At 41.1% G+C, this 14,663-nt stretch overlaps 1 protein-coding gene across 1 annotated transcript in view; it reads left to right on the forward strand.

Annotated features, from left to right (window-relative positions):
- Nucleotides 1-14,663, forward strand: part of SIN3B (SIN3 transcription regulator family member B) — a 73,428-nt gene that overhangs the window by 13,779 nt on the left and 44,986 nt on the right. Inside the window, exons 2-5 of the mRNA XM_040321142.1 lie at nucleotides 8,225-8,436; nucleotides 10,866-10,972; nucleotides 13,791-13,944; nucleotides 14,033-14,281. Of these exons, the coding sequence (XP_040177076.1) occupies nucleotides 8,344-8,436; nucleotides 10,866-10,972; nucleotides 13,791-13,944; nucleotides 14,033-14,281 (603 nt within the window). The 5' untranslated portion in view covers nucleotides 8,225-8,343. The remainder of the gene's footprint in view (nucleotides 1-8,224; nucleotides 8,437-10,865; nucleotides 10,973-13,790; nucleotides 13,945-14,032; nucleotides 14,282-14,663) is intronic.

Raw genomic sequence — 14,663 nt, forward strand, 5'->3', positions numbered from 1 at the left:
ATTCATTCACTTTTTTTTAACTTGGTTGCACAATTATATTTGCTACTAGTTAATCATTTGAAGCAAAAATAAATTAAACCCATGCAACAAATACATTCCCTATTTTTCCGTGTTAGCTTTGGATAGATTGGAGAGGGATTAGATCCCCTGTCAGTTTGTATTGCTGTCTGTGTCCCCTTTAGGGAGAGTCACCCCTATTTTTGTTCTGTTTACCATTATTATCGAAAGTGAAAATAAAAGATTATCCTCAAATTTTGGGTTGACATCAGAACAGGAATAGTTGTGGAAACCTCCACAATGGGACACAAAAAAAACGGACAGGGGTTATAACCTCCCCTTACTCTATCCAAAATGGGGGGGGACTTTCACTGAATTTCTTACTGACTCATTACTAGCACTCCTGCAACTTGGAGCCTCGTACACACGCTCGGTTTTCTCGGCAAGAACCAGCAAGAAAACTGCTGGCAGTGCAACTGCAAACCGAGCGTGTGTACGAGGCTTTCAGGTTTCTCGTCTGGAAATCTGGCCAGAATCTCGACGAGAAAAATAGAGAACCTGCTCTCTCTTTTCTCGTCGAGATTCTTGTCGGCCTGTTTCCCCGACGAGAAACCCGAGAGTGTGTATACTTACCTGTCGCTGTGGAAACCTGCGCATGCTCGAAATTACTTTGATGCAACGAATGTGACAAGCGCATGCTCGTCGTACGTGATGACGTCACCGCGTTCTTTTCTTTCAAGAGAACCGCGGTTCTTTTGAAAGGTCTGTGTGTACACTCGGGCGGCAAGAGTTTCTTGCCAAAAATCTCGTCGGGAAAAACAACGTTTTTTTCCTGACGAGATTCTTGCCTGTGTGTATGAGGCCTGAGCAGTGTTGCAGTGAATGCCAATAATCTGACTTTAAGCTCTGTGCACTTATCTGAAAAAAGCAGAAAGTAAATCGCATAAGGATGACGGAAGATTTGGGTGTTCTGTCAATAAACATGTTGCCACAATGCAAGAAAGGAAAATTCTAATTTTGTCAGGCATAGAAAGATTGTCTACAGCAGTGTTTCTCAACCTTTTTACAGTCTGGGCACCCTTAAAAAGTATTTTCAGTCTTGAGGCACCCCAGTCCAAGGCTTGGTTCACATTATGGTGTGTCGCAGAACACGCGCAAAATCGCGCTCATTCCTGACACACAGACAAATGCTCTGCTCTTTAGGGGGTTCCATTAATTCTTAATGGTACCCCCACACATTGGAAAACATGGGGTACTTTTGCTGCAGTGCAATTTAATAAAAAAAGTTTGGGGACTTGTTTCCCTGCATTTTGTGGGTACGGAAATTAATGGACTGCCCTACATGCAGCTACACAGATGTGAACAAAGGGCTTGTCATAGGGACGGTAAAACCATATGGTTGAGCTGTTTTTACCACCCCCAACTTCTCCACCTTTAGCTGCAGAGGCAGCAGCTGAGGGTGTTCATGTGCCGTGGCTGCAACTAGAGGTATACAGAGGGTGAATGGGGCTGCACTGCAACTACCCCGCAACCGTGTGCATTGCACGGTTGCGGTGTAGTGATGCTTCATTTACAGGCTTAAAACAGGTGGTAAAGAGCCAACATAATGCCTCTTTACCGCCTGTCAAATGCCTCTGAAAAGCGATCTGTGCATGGATTGCTTTTCAGAGGAGCAGCAGTCCTTGCTGCTGTCAAACAAGCCCTACAAAAGCAATTCTGATGGTACAGGAATGGAGGGGGGGGGGGGTGTTTTTGTGGGGTAGAGGGGTCAGAATTAAAAGTTACATACACACACATGCTTACACACGCATACACACACATACATACACATGCACACACACTCACTCATACATAATACAGACAGACACTCACATGTGCAGACACACAGACATGTATAAAGCCATTTTAAAATGATTCTAGCTCAGTACCTTTACCAGATTCATCATTCAGCCGGGTACTGCACTCTAGGGGGAAGCAGAGAGCACAGCACACTCCTCTGCACTTTACTTTCCCTTTTGAAGCCGACAGAGCTTTTCACAGTTCAGGAGGAGAGCAGGCTCATCTGACAGCCTTCTCTCCACTGACCCCGCGGCACACCTGAGAACCTCTGACGGCACACCAGTGTGCTGCGGCACACTGGTTGAGAAAGGCTGGTCTACAGATCAAGATGCATATGTAATGTAAGCTCTCCTAATCATTTTGTATTCTAATTGTACTGTCTTTTTGGTGATTGGTATACTGTTGCTATGTAAATCCTGTACAGTATAATAAGATTTCATACCATTAAATGACTATGGCTTGTGCACCAGTTACATAAAATTATTATTATTTTTTTTTAAAGAAAGCACTGTATTCCTTCAAGGTTGTGTAAGAGTGAGATACCTAGGTTCACATGTATCCTATGTTGTGTAGAGGTAGGATTGCTTCTACAAATTTCTTAGGTCATTAACCACTTGCTTACTGGGCACATATACCCCCCTCCTGCCCAGGTGAAATTTCAGCTTTCGGCACTGCATCGCTTTAACTAACAATTGCGCGGTCGTGCGACGTGGCTCCCAAACAAAATTGACGTCCTTTTTTCCCCACAAGTAGAGCTTTCTTTTGGTGGTATTTGATCGCCTGTGCGGTTTTTATTTTTTGCGCTATAAACAAAAAAGTGAGACAATTTTGAAAAAAATACAATATTTTTTACTTCTTGCTATAATAAATATCCCAATTTAAAAAAAAAATAACATTTTTTTTTCTCAGTTTAGGCCGATACGTATTCTTCTACATATTTTTGGTAAAAAAAATAAAAAAATCGCAATAAGCGACTGGTTTGCGCAAAAGTTATAGCGCTTACAAAATAGGGGACAGAATTATTTTTTTTTAATTATTTTTTTTACTAGAAATGGCGGCGATCTGCGATTTTTAATGGACTGCGACGTTATGGCGGACACATCGGACACATTTTTGGCGCCATTCACATTTATACTGCGATCAGTGCTATAAATATGCACTAATTACAGTATAAATGTGACTGGCATTGAAGGGGTTAACACTAGGGGGTGAGGAAGGGGTTAAATGTATCCCTGCTTAGTGTTCTAACTGTAGGTGGAGGGGGGGTGACTGGGGGGGTGACCGATCTGTGTCTCTATGTACAAGAGACACAGATCCGTCTCCTCTCCAGAGACAGCACCGCTGTCTCTGTGTAAAACGGCAATGAGAGATGATCTCATATGTTTACATATGAGATCCTCTCTCATTGGCCGCACAGATCGCCTCGCGAACGGCCACTCTGATTGGCCGTTCGCGGCGATCTGTAATTGGCTGTGTCCGAGGGACACGGCCAACACAGATTTTCCCCGCAGCGCGCTCTGGAGCGCGCGCGGGGACCGCCCTAAGGGGCGGCCGTCAATTGACGGCGGTTTGGAAATTGGGATCCGCACTGTAGCCGTCAATTGACGGCAGGCGGATCCCAAGTGGTTAAGGATACCATTTATTTATTCAGCTATATGAATTATTTTTTTTTTTTTTCCATCTTTGCATGTCAGGCTAAGACTAAAATTACAAAACCCTACCAAAAAATGTACAGAATATTTACAGGGTTATGTTGTTTTATAAGCAACGAAGAGTTAATCATTGCTGGATATGTTTTCTTGTGTATAGATTACAATTGAACTGATTGTGTGAGTTGTACTTATGTATGGCTATAAACAAATCTTAGTGGATGGGAAAAATTGGCTTTTTCTCCAACTAACCCTCCATCAGTAAAAAAAATAAGCATTTACAATGCCTTGAAAAAGTATTCGTACCCCTTGACATTTTACACATTTCGTCATGTTACTGTACAACCAAAAACGTAAATGTATTTTATGTGATGGACCAACGCGAAGTGGAAGGAAAATGATAAATGGTTTTCAAATCAATATCTGAAAAGTGTGGAGTGCATTTGTATTCAGCCCTCCTGTGTCAATACTTTGTAGAACCAACTTTCTCTGCAATTACAGCTGCAAGTCTTTTTGGGATGTCTCTACCAGCTTTGCACATCTAAAGAGTGACATTTTCCCCATTGTTCTTTGCAAAATAGCTCAAGCTCTGTCAGATTGGATGGAGAGCGTCTGTGAACAGCAATTTTCAAGTCTTGCCACAGATTCTCAATTGGATTTAGGTCTGGACTTTGACTGGGCCATTCTAACACATGAATATACTTTGATCTCAACCATTCCATTGTAGCTCTGGCTGTATGTTTGGGGTCGTTGTCCTGCTGGAAGTTGAACCTCCACCCCAGTTTCAAGTCTTTTGCAGACTCTAATGCCCTGTACACATGATCAGATTTTCTGTCAAAAAAAGTTGAATCTGAGCTTTTGGACCGTGTGTATGCTCCATCCAACATTTTCTGTCAGAATTTCCGCCAGCAAAAGATTGAGAGCAGGTTCTCTATTTTTCCAACGGAAAAAAGTTCTTGTCGGAAAATCCGCTCGTCTGTATGCAATTCCGATATGCAAAAAAACATGCATGCTCAGATTCAAGCAGAAGAGCCGAACTGCCTATTGAACGTCATTGATCTCGGCTCGTTGTACGTCACCGCGTTCTTGACGGTCAGAATTTCAGACAAGATTTGTGTGATCGCGTGTATGCAACACTAATATCTTACTTTAACCAGCCCCGAACCATTTGGCTGTCAAATGACCAGGCCACTTTTTGCAATTCGGCACTGCGTCGCTTTAACTGACAATTGTGCGTCGTGTGACGTGGCTCCCAAACAAAATTGACGTCGTCCACCCCCCCCCCCCCCCACCCACAAATAGATCTTTTGTTTCTTTTTTTGAGCTATAAACAAAAATAAAGTGACAATTTTGAAAAAAAACTTTTTTTTTTATTTATTTTTTTTACTTTTTAAATATCCCGAAGAAAATATATAAACATTTTTTCCTCCGTTTCGGCCGATATGTATTCTACTACGTTTTTTTGGTAAAAAAAAAATCGCAAAAAGAGTTTGGTTTGCCCAAAAGTTATATCATCTACAAAATAGTGGATAGTTTTATGGCTTTTTTTTTTTTTTTTTTATCATGACTGCAACATTATGGTGGACATATTGGACACTTTTGATGCCATTTTGGGACCATCACATTTATACGGCGATCATTGCTATAAAAATGCACTGATTACTGTATAAATGTGACTGTCAGTAAAGGGGGTTAACCACTAGGGGGGCAGGGAGGGGGTTAAGTGTGTCCTAGGGAGTGATTCTAACTATTAGGGGGAGTGGCTACAAGTGACATGTCACTGATCGCTGCTCCCGATGAGAGGGAGCAGACGATCAGTGTTGTGTCACTAGGCAGAATGGGGAGATGCCTTGTTTACACTGGCCTCTTCCTGTTCTGCAGCTCTGTGACCCGATCGCGGGTTCCGCGGGCACGGTCACACAGCTCGCAGCAGGGGTGTGCACGCGCCGTTGGCGGGAAATTCAAAGTGACGTAAATATACGTCACTTTGCCAAGCTGTGCCATTCTGCCAACGTATATCTTTGTGAGCCGGCCGTTAACCAGTTAAAGTGATGCGTAGTAAACCTGCGATCCGATATATATTGTTCATGTAAGTGGATGCATGCTTCGTAGTGTGAAGGTAAAATGCTTACAAGCATTTTACCACACAAGGATACCCAGAAGGACCACACCTTCAGACTCTATCGAAGGTCAGCATCGACTTCCTAAACGTAGATGCTGGCCTGAAGATGACATAAATCCTGGTGTCTGCACACTTCAAAGTTATTATTGTATGTTGCCTATTCATTTTCATTGTAAAAAATGTAAAGTACACCTGTGAAAAACCTGGGAAAGGCAAATCGAGCATATGGTGAAAAAATATACGCAATAAGGTTGTCCTCTGGGAAAGTCAAATGACTTGAAACATTAGGGGGCAAGCTTCTTGGGGGGTTTTATTTGAATTTAGTATCCTATTCGCTATAAATATGTAACATTTTTATCAGCCACCATATACAATATAATGCATTTCATGTTAAAAGTAGCTATTGGGGAATCTTTATTCCCTGCACATTTAAAACTCTTCCGCGTGTGGAATTTCCTTCACTCAGTAGAAGCCCATCGCCTACTCCACCACTCCAAATACAGATGGGTATGTGAGCTGGTATGTGAGCTCCTCCCACATCGCTAGCTTCTATGGTTGGTGTTAAAGAATAACCACCCAGGTGCTGGTGAAATGTAAAACCCCAGGGCCGCCTTATAGACCGCTCAGAACATATTTAATATCCATCTTTTTTTTATTTTTTTATGCAGTATTGATTGTTTTTCTTCCTTTCACCGTAATAGAGGAATATATTGTATAGTAATAGTCACATGTCTTTTATAGTTAAATGTCATCTGTCAAACTATGCCTGGTATGCTTGGCTTAGAAATGCCATCAGCAATTTTCCTGTGCCAGACTGGCATGTCTATTGCTTTTGTTAGCTGCTTCTTGTACCTAGCCCCTTCAATGTCCTTGTCTGGTTGGAATAGAGATACAGAGAAGTACAAAGATAGTGAACCAGACACAAACTGACATTGTTTACTATTAGGGACAGATAATGGCTCTAAAGAATTGCTGTTCTCACTTTTTCATTCTCAAGAGAAGAATTGGCTGCAGATGAGCACGTGAGCATGCCCCTAACCTCCAATCTTGCAGCTGCCGTCCATAAACGGATTGAAATTTGGCTGCTTCAGCAGGGACCAGCTACATTAATTTAATGTGTGGCCCTCCTTGTTTGGCAGAAGCCGATTGTTAGATTGACTCCTGTTGAAGAAACTGCAGCCGCTGATCACTGTACTCTGACAACCGCGAGAGCAGCTATCACAATTTAATGTCCCAGTGGGGGGAGGATTCTTTTATTATTTGTGTGGATGGCCGAATCGTTTTTTTTTATTCCCCCCCCCCCCCCCCCCATTCAATCTACTAGCTGAAGAAAGAAATATGTCAATGCCCAGCTTTACCTAAACATGAAACCAGGTCAATTTTATAGTATTGCTATTCCCTTGGTCCTAAGATCTTGATTAAACAGTTTTCTACCTCGCCTCGAGAGGTCCCCGAGTGATGTTTTTAAAGGTATCGCAAAAAGAGAAACATTCAGCATTGCAGTAGTCCCGTGATCATTGAATATGAATTATTTGTAATGTAATCTTTTCCAGTTACTGGAGTGTGAAAGTAGAATGCTGTAGTCAATGTTCTCATATTCCTCCCCTGAATCCACTTATTGTCATGCATAATTCATACTGCGACATAGTATGTAGTAATAAAAAAGTGAGAGTCCAGTGTGTTTAATACACACCACTGTACATTTTTTATTTTTAGTAAGCGAGAATGCACTTGACATTTAAATGGCTGACACATTTGGCAAGAGATAAAGATAAACCAAAATCATAAGGCAAATGGCATAGAAGAAAGCCTAACAGTTGGCCATAAATATATACCGCTATGTATTGGAGTTCCAGTGAGGGAGTAGCTTGTGTTGTTGTTAGTAACCAGAGTAGCACAATCTGTTAGTTTAGGAGTTTCCAAACTTTTCAAACAAATGGGCAGTTTATTGTCCTTCAGACTTTAGGAGGGCTGGATTGTACTCAGCAGGGGCAGAAAATGAAGGTTGGATTTGCGTTTTTTCTGAAATTCGATTCACCTACCTTTATGCTCCTGATGAAGCGTTCTGTACGTGAAACATGTCGAGAGTAAAAGCAAGATCCACTACCACGCATATTGAACTCATTTTCAAGAACTGAAAGTTTATATATACCCTCTGATGCTACAGGTTCTCATGTTATGAGTGTATCTGCATAAGTATAAGCTTTTTGAAATATCTTTTGTTATATCTACTTGGATCATATGTTGACACTATACTGTTTTACAAAGTTGTGTATACAATTTTTTTCATACATGCTTTTTACAAATAAATATTTATAGATTTTTTTACATTAACTACTTGTACCGCCAAAAGTCCACTTTATTAGTCCAGTTTAATTCCCACTTTCATACTACTGGGACGTTGGTACACTAAATCGGTTGCATCCACAGTAATTGGTCGTCCTGTGTTTGATGCATAGTCTAGCAAGGCCCATTTAAAAAAAGGTTTTACTAACACGTCAAAGTTTCAAAATTGTGCTTGGGCATTAAGATTTGTATTACCTTTAGGCATGAAGATGTTAAACAATCATATTGTTTTATTATATGTAATTATTTTAATTTTTTTTGTCTGTTTTAGTGTTTGATTCTGCCCACCTGCTCAAATAACATCAGCAATAATTAAGCTGTGCAACCATGTCATCTCATATGTGAGCTGTAGAGGTTACCTGTGGTACTGCTGACATTTCACAACCAAAAATGGCTAATACAAGTGGCGGTGGTGGTGGCGGCGGCAGTTGTAAGCCAAGCTCAAACAGTTGGTGCAAATCTCAAGAAAAACTCCCTGTGCATGTAAGTATGTTTTATTAGGTGTTCAGTGAGGTTACATTTGTTTTCTGTGTTCTTCCTCTACTTTTGAGCTGCACCCTTTTAATGTCTCCTTTTAATCATTTATACCTGTCATCTGGTACCACTATATCTCTGATTTAATAAGACTACTAGATTATAAAACAGATTCCGACTGAATTATCTTTTACACAATGGGCCTATTGTACTAACGTGAACGTAAGTGAAGTGAAGCGATACTTGGCATGATTTACTGTAGTGGGAAGCTAGATGATATGAAGGGAAATTTTAAAAAGTAAAGTTTATTGACATAATTTGATGTTTGGGGTAAAACGCAGTTCACTTTACTTAACAGAAGCGTAATTCAGGTTAACTTCACTTTACTTCATGAATGTTGGACAGTAGATCACTGAGTTGTCTATATTCCAATTGCATATGTTCCTGGAAACCGTGCTCATCAGTAGTGGGTACTGTAGCGACTACCAGCTGGTTACTGAAAACGCCATAGATAAATGCAGATATTCACCAGAACATCAAGGATCAGCAAATGTAGTCCAAAGGCTTTTATTGCAGAAAGATGATATTACAAGAACAAGTGCAACATTTCTGAGTCACGCAGGACGCCTTCGTCAGGTTTGTGATCATCACATGCCTGATGAAAGGGCCATGCGTGACTCTGAAACGTTGCACTTGTTCTTGTGATGTGATCTTTCTGCAATCTAAGCCTTTAGACTACATTTGAAGATCTTTGGTGTGCTGGCAAATACGTGGATTTATATTTAGTAGATCACTGAGGACCTCATAAATTTGGGGTATAATTGAACACTGTTGACTTGAATCTTTAGCACTTAGTGAAGCATTAGTATCTCCTGGAGTAGGATGATGGCAGTTAAGTAGTGAAAATATTAACTGCAGAGAAGTTGGGGCCAAATTTATCATTAGGTACTGTAAGCCTGTGCCTTCTGGAGGTCTTAAAGTGGTTGTTAACCCACTAATGGTTCTTGCTACCATCCCCTCTGTTTTAATAAATGCTGTGCCCCACTGTAGGTGTTTTCTAAAAATCTGCCAATAAATACCTAATTATATAGCACCTCCACGTGGCCGCCCCCCCCCCCCCCCCTCCTCTCCAGGTATGACAGCAAAGTGGGCGGAGAAGAGAAACCCCAGCTGATGTCAGCCAGGAGGAGGGGAGGAGAGACACTGCTGGTCACGTGACCGCCAATTGGTGCTATAAAATTAGGTATTTATCGACTGATTTTTTTTAAAAACACCTACAGTTGGCAACAGTATTTATTATAACAAAGGGGATGGTAGTAATAATGTCTTGTGATACCGGGGGGTGGGGTGGCCCTCAACACATCTCCAGCCCTCCTCTGGTCCACCTCCAGACCCTGTATTTTCTGTTTTAAAGCAATGCATCCAGCTTCTTCCCAGCATAAGGAAAGGGGGGTGCACTGTGATGTAAGGGAGAGTGGGGAACTTAACTTCTGATGGTGGAGTGGCTCTTGACATCTAATGTAAGGGGAGGGGATGCGCTGGACATCTAATCTTACAGATACAACCGCCCCTTTTGAGAACAATCATAATGCTGATGTGGCCCACGATGAAATTGAGTTTGACACCCCTGCTTCAAGGTAACAAGATCCAGTTTTTTTTTTTTTTTTAGGTTAACAAACACTTTAACCTTTCCACAAATTGCAAGGAAAGTGTTTTTTTTTTTTTTTTTCTTCTTCCTTCTTCTTCAACTCATTTGTTCTTTAACTGGTTTTATTTTGCTTTATGTGCCTGTCCATCTTTGAAACACTGCTTTTGGATGTCCCAGTGGTAAAGATCCACAGATTTTTTTTTGGCAGAGAAAGTAGGATTTGTGCTCTCTGTAAAATGCTTGCTTTTTTTTTTTTTTAAGCTACATAGTGTGGCCGTTGCTATTTTTGAGTTGATTTTGTCTCCTTTAACTGCTTGGTATTTACTGAGGCTTTGTTAGCATATAGCAGTTGGCCACCAGCAGAGGCCACTTCTAGGCTGTATTTTTCTATTTCTACCTGGCGTCCAACTGCTGCAGGTGGCAACATACCCCCAGAGGTCAAGATCCACAGACAATTATCATAGTTGTCTCCATTAATGAATTATTATTTGTTCTTGCAAAATGTGGAAAGGATACAATCTTGCTGGCACAGTCCTTCGGATCTTCACTGTATCCTTCAATGAAGGCAGAGAAAAGTTTTTTTGTTTTTTCTTTTTACAACAAATTCCTGTTTTTGTTACAGGAAATCAATGTTAATCTCTCCTGTGAACATGCAGCCTGCTGTAAAAATCGGACAGTTTTATCCCCTCCCATTCTGTAAAAAATTTTTTAGATGTAGTTGGCCTTTAGACATGATTTACAGAAATGTAAAACATATTAAAATCTTGATTCTCATAATATATCTTCTCAGGTAGAGGATGCCTTATCGTATCTGGATCAGGTAAAAATTCGTTTTGGCAGTGATCCAGCTACATACAATGGTTTTCTAGAGATAATGAAGGAGTTTAAATCTCAGAGGTAAGAAAGACATTCAATGCTTTGTGCAAAACTTTTGTATTTTTTTTTCTTCTGTGTTGCATTAGTAATATGCAAATGTAAATGTCTATTTTGATTAATGTGCATGTATTGTGCAATTTTAGTTTTCTTTTCCTATTGTCCTTTTTCTATCTATCTTTGTTTGTTATTTAGTAGCAGGTACAAAGGGCAAAAAATCTGTACCTTGGACTGCTGAAGATCATTTGGAGGGATGCTTGCTTTTTAACACATGACCTGGAGTTATGGTGGAGGGGGGAAATGAGTCTGCTTTCAGTTCAGTCACATGTTGTTGTTTTTTTTTTTTTTTATATTGCCTCTCAACTGGCCCATACCCATTGGTGGTTCTACCCTGAAGCTAATAATGCCATTATGGCCCTGAAAGCTGATTTTATTCCTTTGAATCCCTACAACATCTGATCCATCATCAATCCACGATGGGCAGAGATAGAATATCTTTACTATCTATGACACTGCAAATATGTAAACTTTCAAAATTATCCCCATCTGCTACATCCCCTGTATATTCCCCTAATGCTCCTTTACGGAACGACCCATATTTGAGAGATTTCTTTTAAAGAACAGATGGCGCATTCTGGTTTAGACATGGTGTGAAGTTGGTTTGCCATCTGTTTTTGGAGAATACCTTTCGCTCCTTTGCGGGTTTCTGTCGAATTTAACCTTCCCACTATATCTTGCTTCTGGTACCTCCAATTGCTACATACCGCTGTGGCGCAATTTGGTCTATGCAATATTTTTATACAACCCTCCCCCCCGGAATGCCTCTTGAACGACCCCTCCCACGTTAAACTTATTTTTACATGTTGCTCTTCTATACTACACTCTAAAAGTGATCTGCTTAGTATCACGGAATCTAGATGGTGCTCGGATATACCAGAACTTAGAGGAGGTTTAGCAAGAAGACCCCACGATTATCTCCTCTAGTGATAAAGTTATCCATTATATAAATCCTATTATACTCCATGTCTCCTCTTCTGGCTAAATGGATTACCCTCTGCTGCCTTCTCTAAGTGCTCCTCAGCTGATGGCACATTTTATCATATGGTTTGGAAATGTCTGCTGGTTAGTGTTTTGGTCTCAGGTTATCGGTTAAATTGCCCAAATACCAAATTTCTGAAACCATTTAAGCGGAGTTCCGCCCAAAAAAAAAGAAACAATTTAAAGTCAGTAGCTACAAATACTGCAGCTGCTGACTTTTAATATTGGGACACTTGTCCAAGGTGCCCGCGATGTACTCACCCGAAGCCGATCTGTCCCTCGGCTCCCGGGTGCAGGCGGCGGCATCTTCATATATCACCAGAAATGGGAGCAAATACCTGTATTAGACAGGTATCTGCTTCCCCCCCCCCCCCCCCCCACCCCAAAGGTGCCAAATGTGACACCGGAGGGGGGGAAGAACCGGAAAAGTTGAAGTTTAAATTTTGGGCGGAACTCTGCTTTAAAGGAGAAGTCCAGCCTGAGCTTGTTTGGCTGGGCTTCTCCTATGGGTCACAGGAGTGCAATTTGTTTTGCACTCCTGTGACCTGTTTTCAGTGGAGAGCGGTCTGGTCTGCTCTCCGCTGATGTCCCTGCCATCTGTCGAGGCAGCGCATCATCCCGACTTCCAAGTCTGGATCTGGCAGCTGCCTTGATTAATGGCAGTCTCGGCGAGATGCTGAGACAGCCTCTCCCCACCCTTCCACAGCTCAGCACTCCAATGAGCATGAAGGAGCAGAGAGGAGAGACGCTGTCTGACAGCCAGCAGCTTTCCTCTCAGGGAGGTGTGTGAACCAAGACATCGGCAATGTTCGGTGGCTCGGTTCTCAGTGCAGAGACGCGGGGAACAGCTACAGCATCGGTCTGATGCTCCATCCACCGAGGTAAGAATAAAAAAATAAAAAATGAAAACCCATACTTCTCTTTTAAGGTGCCTCTTTGGATACATTGATGAATCTTTCTAAAAACTCCCTACATTTAGTTCTACTCTATGCTAGAAAAAAAAAAAAATCTATAACTATGCAATGAAAGTCTCCAAATCCCCCTGCCATAGCTTTTGGGCTTACCCTTGTTAATCAGGCACTCCCGCTGTATAAACTGAAGTATTAGGCCAGAGGTTGTCCTTGTGTAAGTTCCATAAAATATGGGACTTATGGGTGAGTTCAGACCGTACTATACAAACTAATACCCAAGGTACTGACCAGAGCTAAGGACTTATTGTGGATCCTTTTTCACTTTATAACTTGACTACTGTATTTGTATACACTGTTATATTGACATTCTACAGTTCATGTTAGTAACTGAGTTTGGGTTGCACACCTGTGGAACTCTTCACACCGGTCAGTTGTGTTTTTCATGCTGCTTTTTCACTGCTTTCTTGTAAAAATGCATAATGCATCCCTTTTTTAAATCCTACAGAATTCTTCACACTGGTCAGTTGCATTTTTAAAAGTCCTGCTTGCTGCTTTTTTGGTGCATGTTGGGGCATTTTTACACTGATCAGTTTTTGACCAGTTTTCGGTAAAAAAAAAAAAAAAATTAGAAGTTCCTGCGTTTTTTTTTTTTTTTGCAACAGAGCAGTGTGAAAGCACCCACAAATGCAAATGATGCACAATTGACTGGTGTCAAGAGTTCCATAGGATTTGAAAGGGTGCATTTTATCATGCGTCATCTGCTTTTTTTAAACTGAAAAACGAAACGGTATAAAAAAGCCCTTATAGTTTGGATCTTACCTCGTTCTCTGTGTTTTAGTGAAATGTTTAACAAATTTGGCAAAAACACATTATAACGCCTTTCTTTCTTGCAGCATTGACACTCCAGGGGTCATCCGCCGCGTTTCCCAGTTATTCCATGACCATCCAGATTTAATGTTGGGTTTTAATGCTTTTTTACCACTTGGCTATAAAATTGAGCTTCCAAAAAATGGTAAAGTGGTGGTTCAGACATCGCTGGCCAGTCCGGTTAGTGTCTATTACATTACCTTTCCTCCCTTTTTAAGTATGCATGTGAAGCATAGTTAGGAGAGTAACTTGTGTTATTTCTTTCCAGGTTCCTTCTGATGCAGCCACAAGCATTTTGCCAAATACACGTGTAGTAGTTCCACCTGTGCCTGAAAATTCACACAGTGAGGTGGCAGAAGAGCCACGGCTGCCGGAAAAAGAAAAGACATCGGCTCCTCCAGAGTCTGACTCGTTAGAGTTTCATAATGCTATCAGCTATGTCAATAAAATTAAAACTCGATTCCTTGACCGACCTGAGATCTACAGATCTTTCTTGGAAATCCTTCATACGTATCAGGTACTTAATCGGTTGTATACGTTTTTTTTTTATTTTTTTGCTTTTCTATAAATGGTCTTATTAAAGATATATTATCATGAATGCTTTGGTTAAAGTTCTTGAAACAACAAAGGGTGACTCCAGAGGGAATTCTAGATTTACTTCAGTTTAATTTACATAAATGTAAAATAACACTTTATTACAGAGCAGAAATTTCCCCTCAAGACCCCTTTCACACTAGGTCGTTTTGCAGGTGCTATTGTGCTAAAAATAGACCTGAAATAGCCGCTGCTGTGTCTCCAGTGGGAAAGCGATAGCAGGGCGGCAAAAAAAAGTCCTGCTAGCCACATCTTTGGAGCGGTGTGTATACCGCTCCTCCACTGCTCCTGCCCATTGAAATCAG

Source organism: Rana temporaria, chromosome 1 (genome assembly GCF_905171775.1).
Source record: "Rana temporaria chromosome 1, aRanTem1.1, whole genome shotgun sequence".
In the NCBI taxonomy this organism is placed as follows: Eukaryota; Metazoa; Chordata; class Amphibia; order Anura; family Ranidae; genus Rana; species Rana temporaria.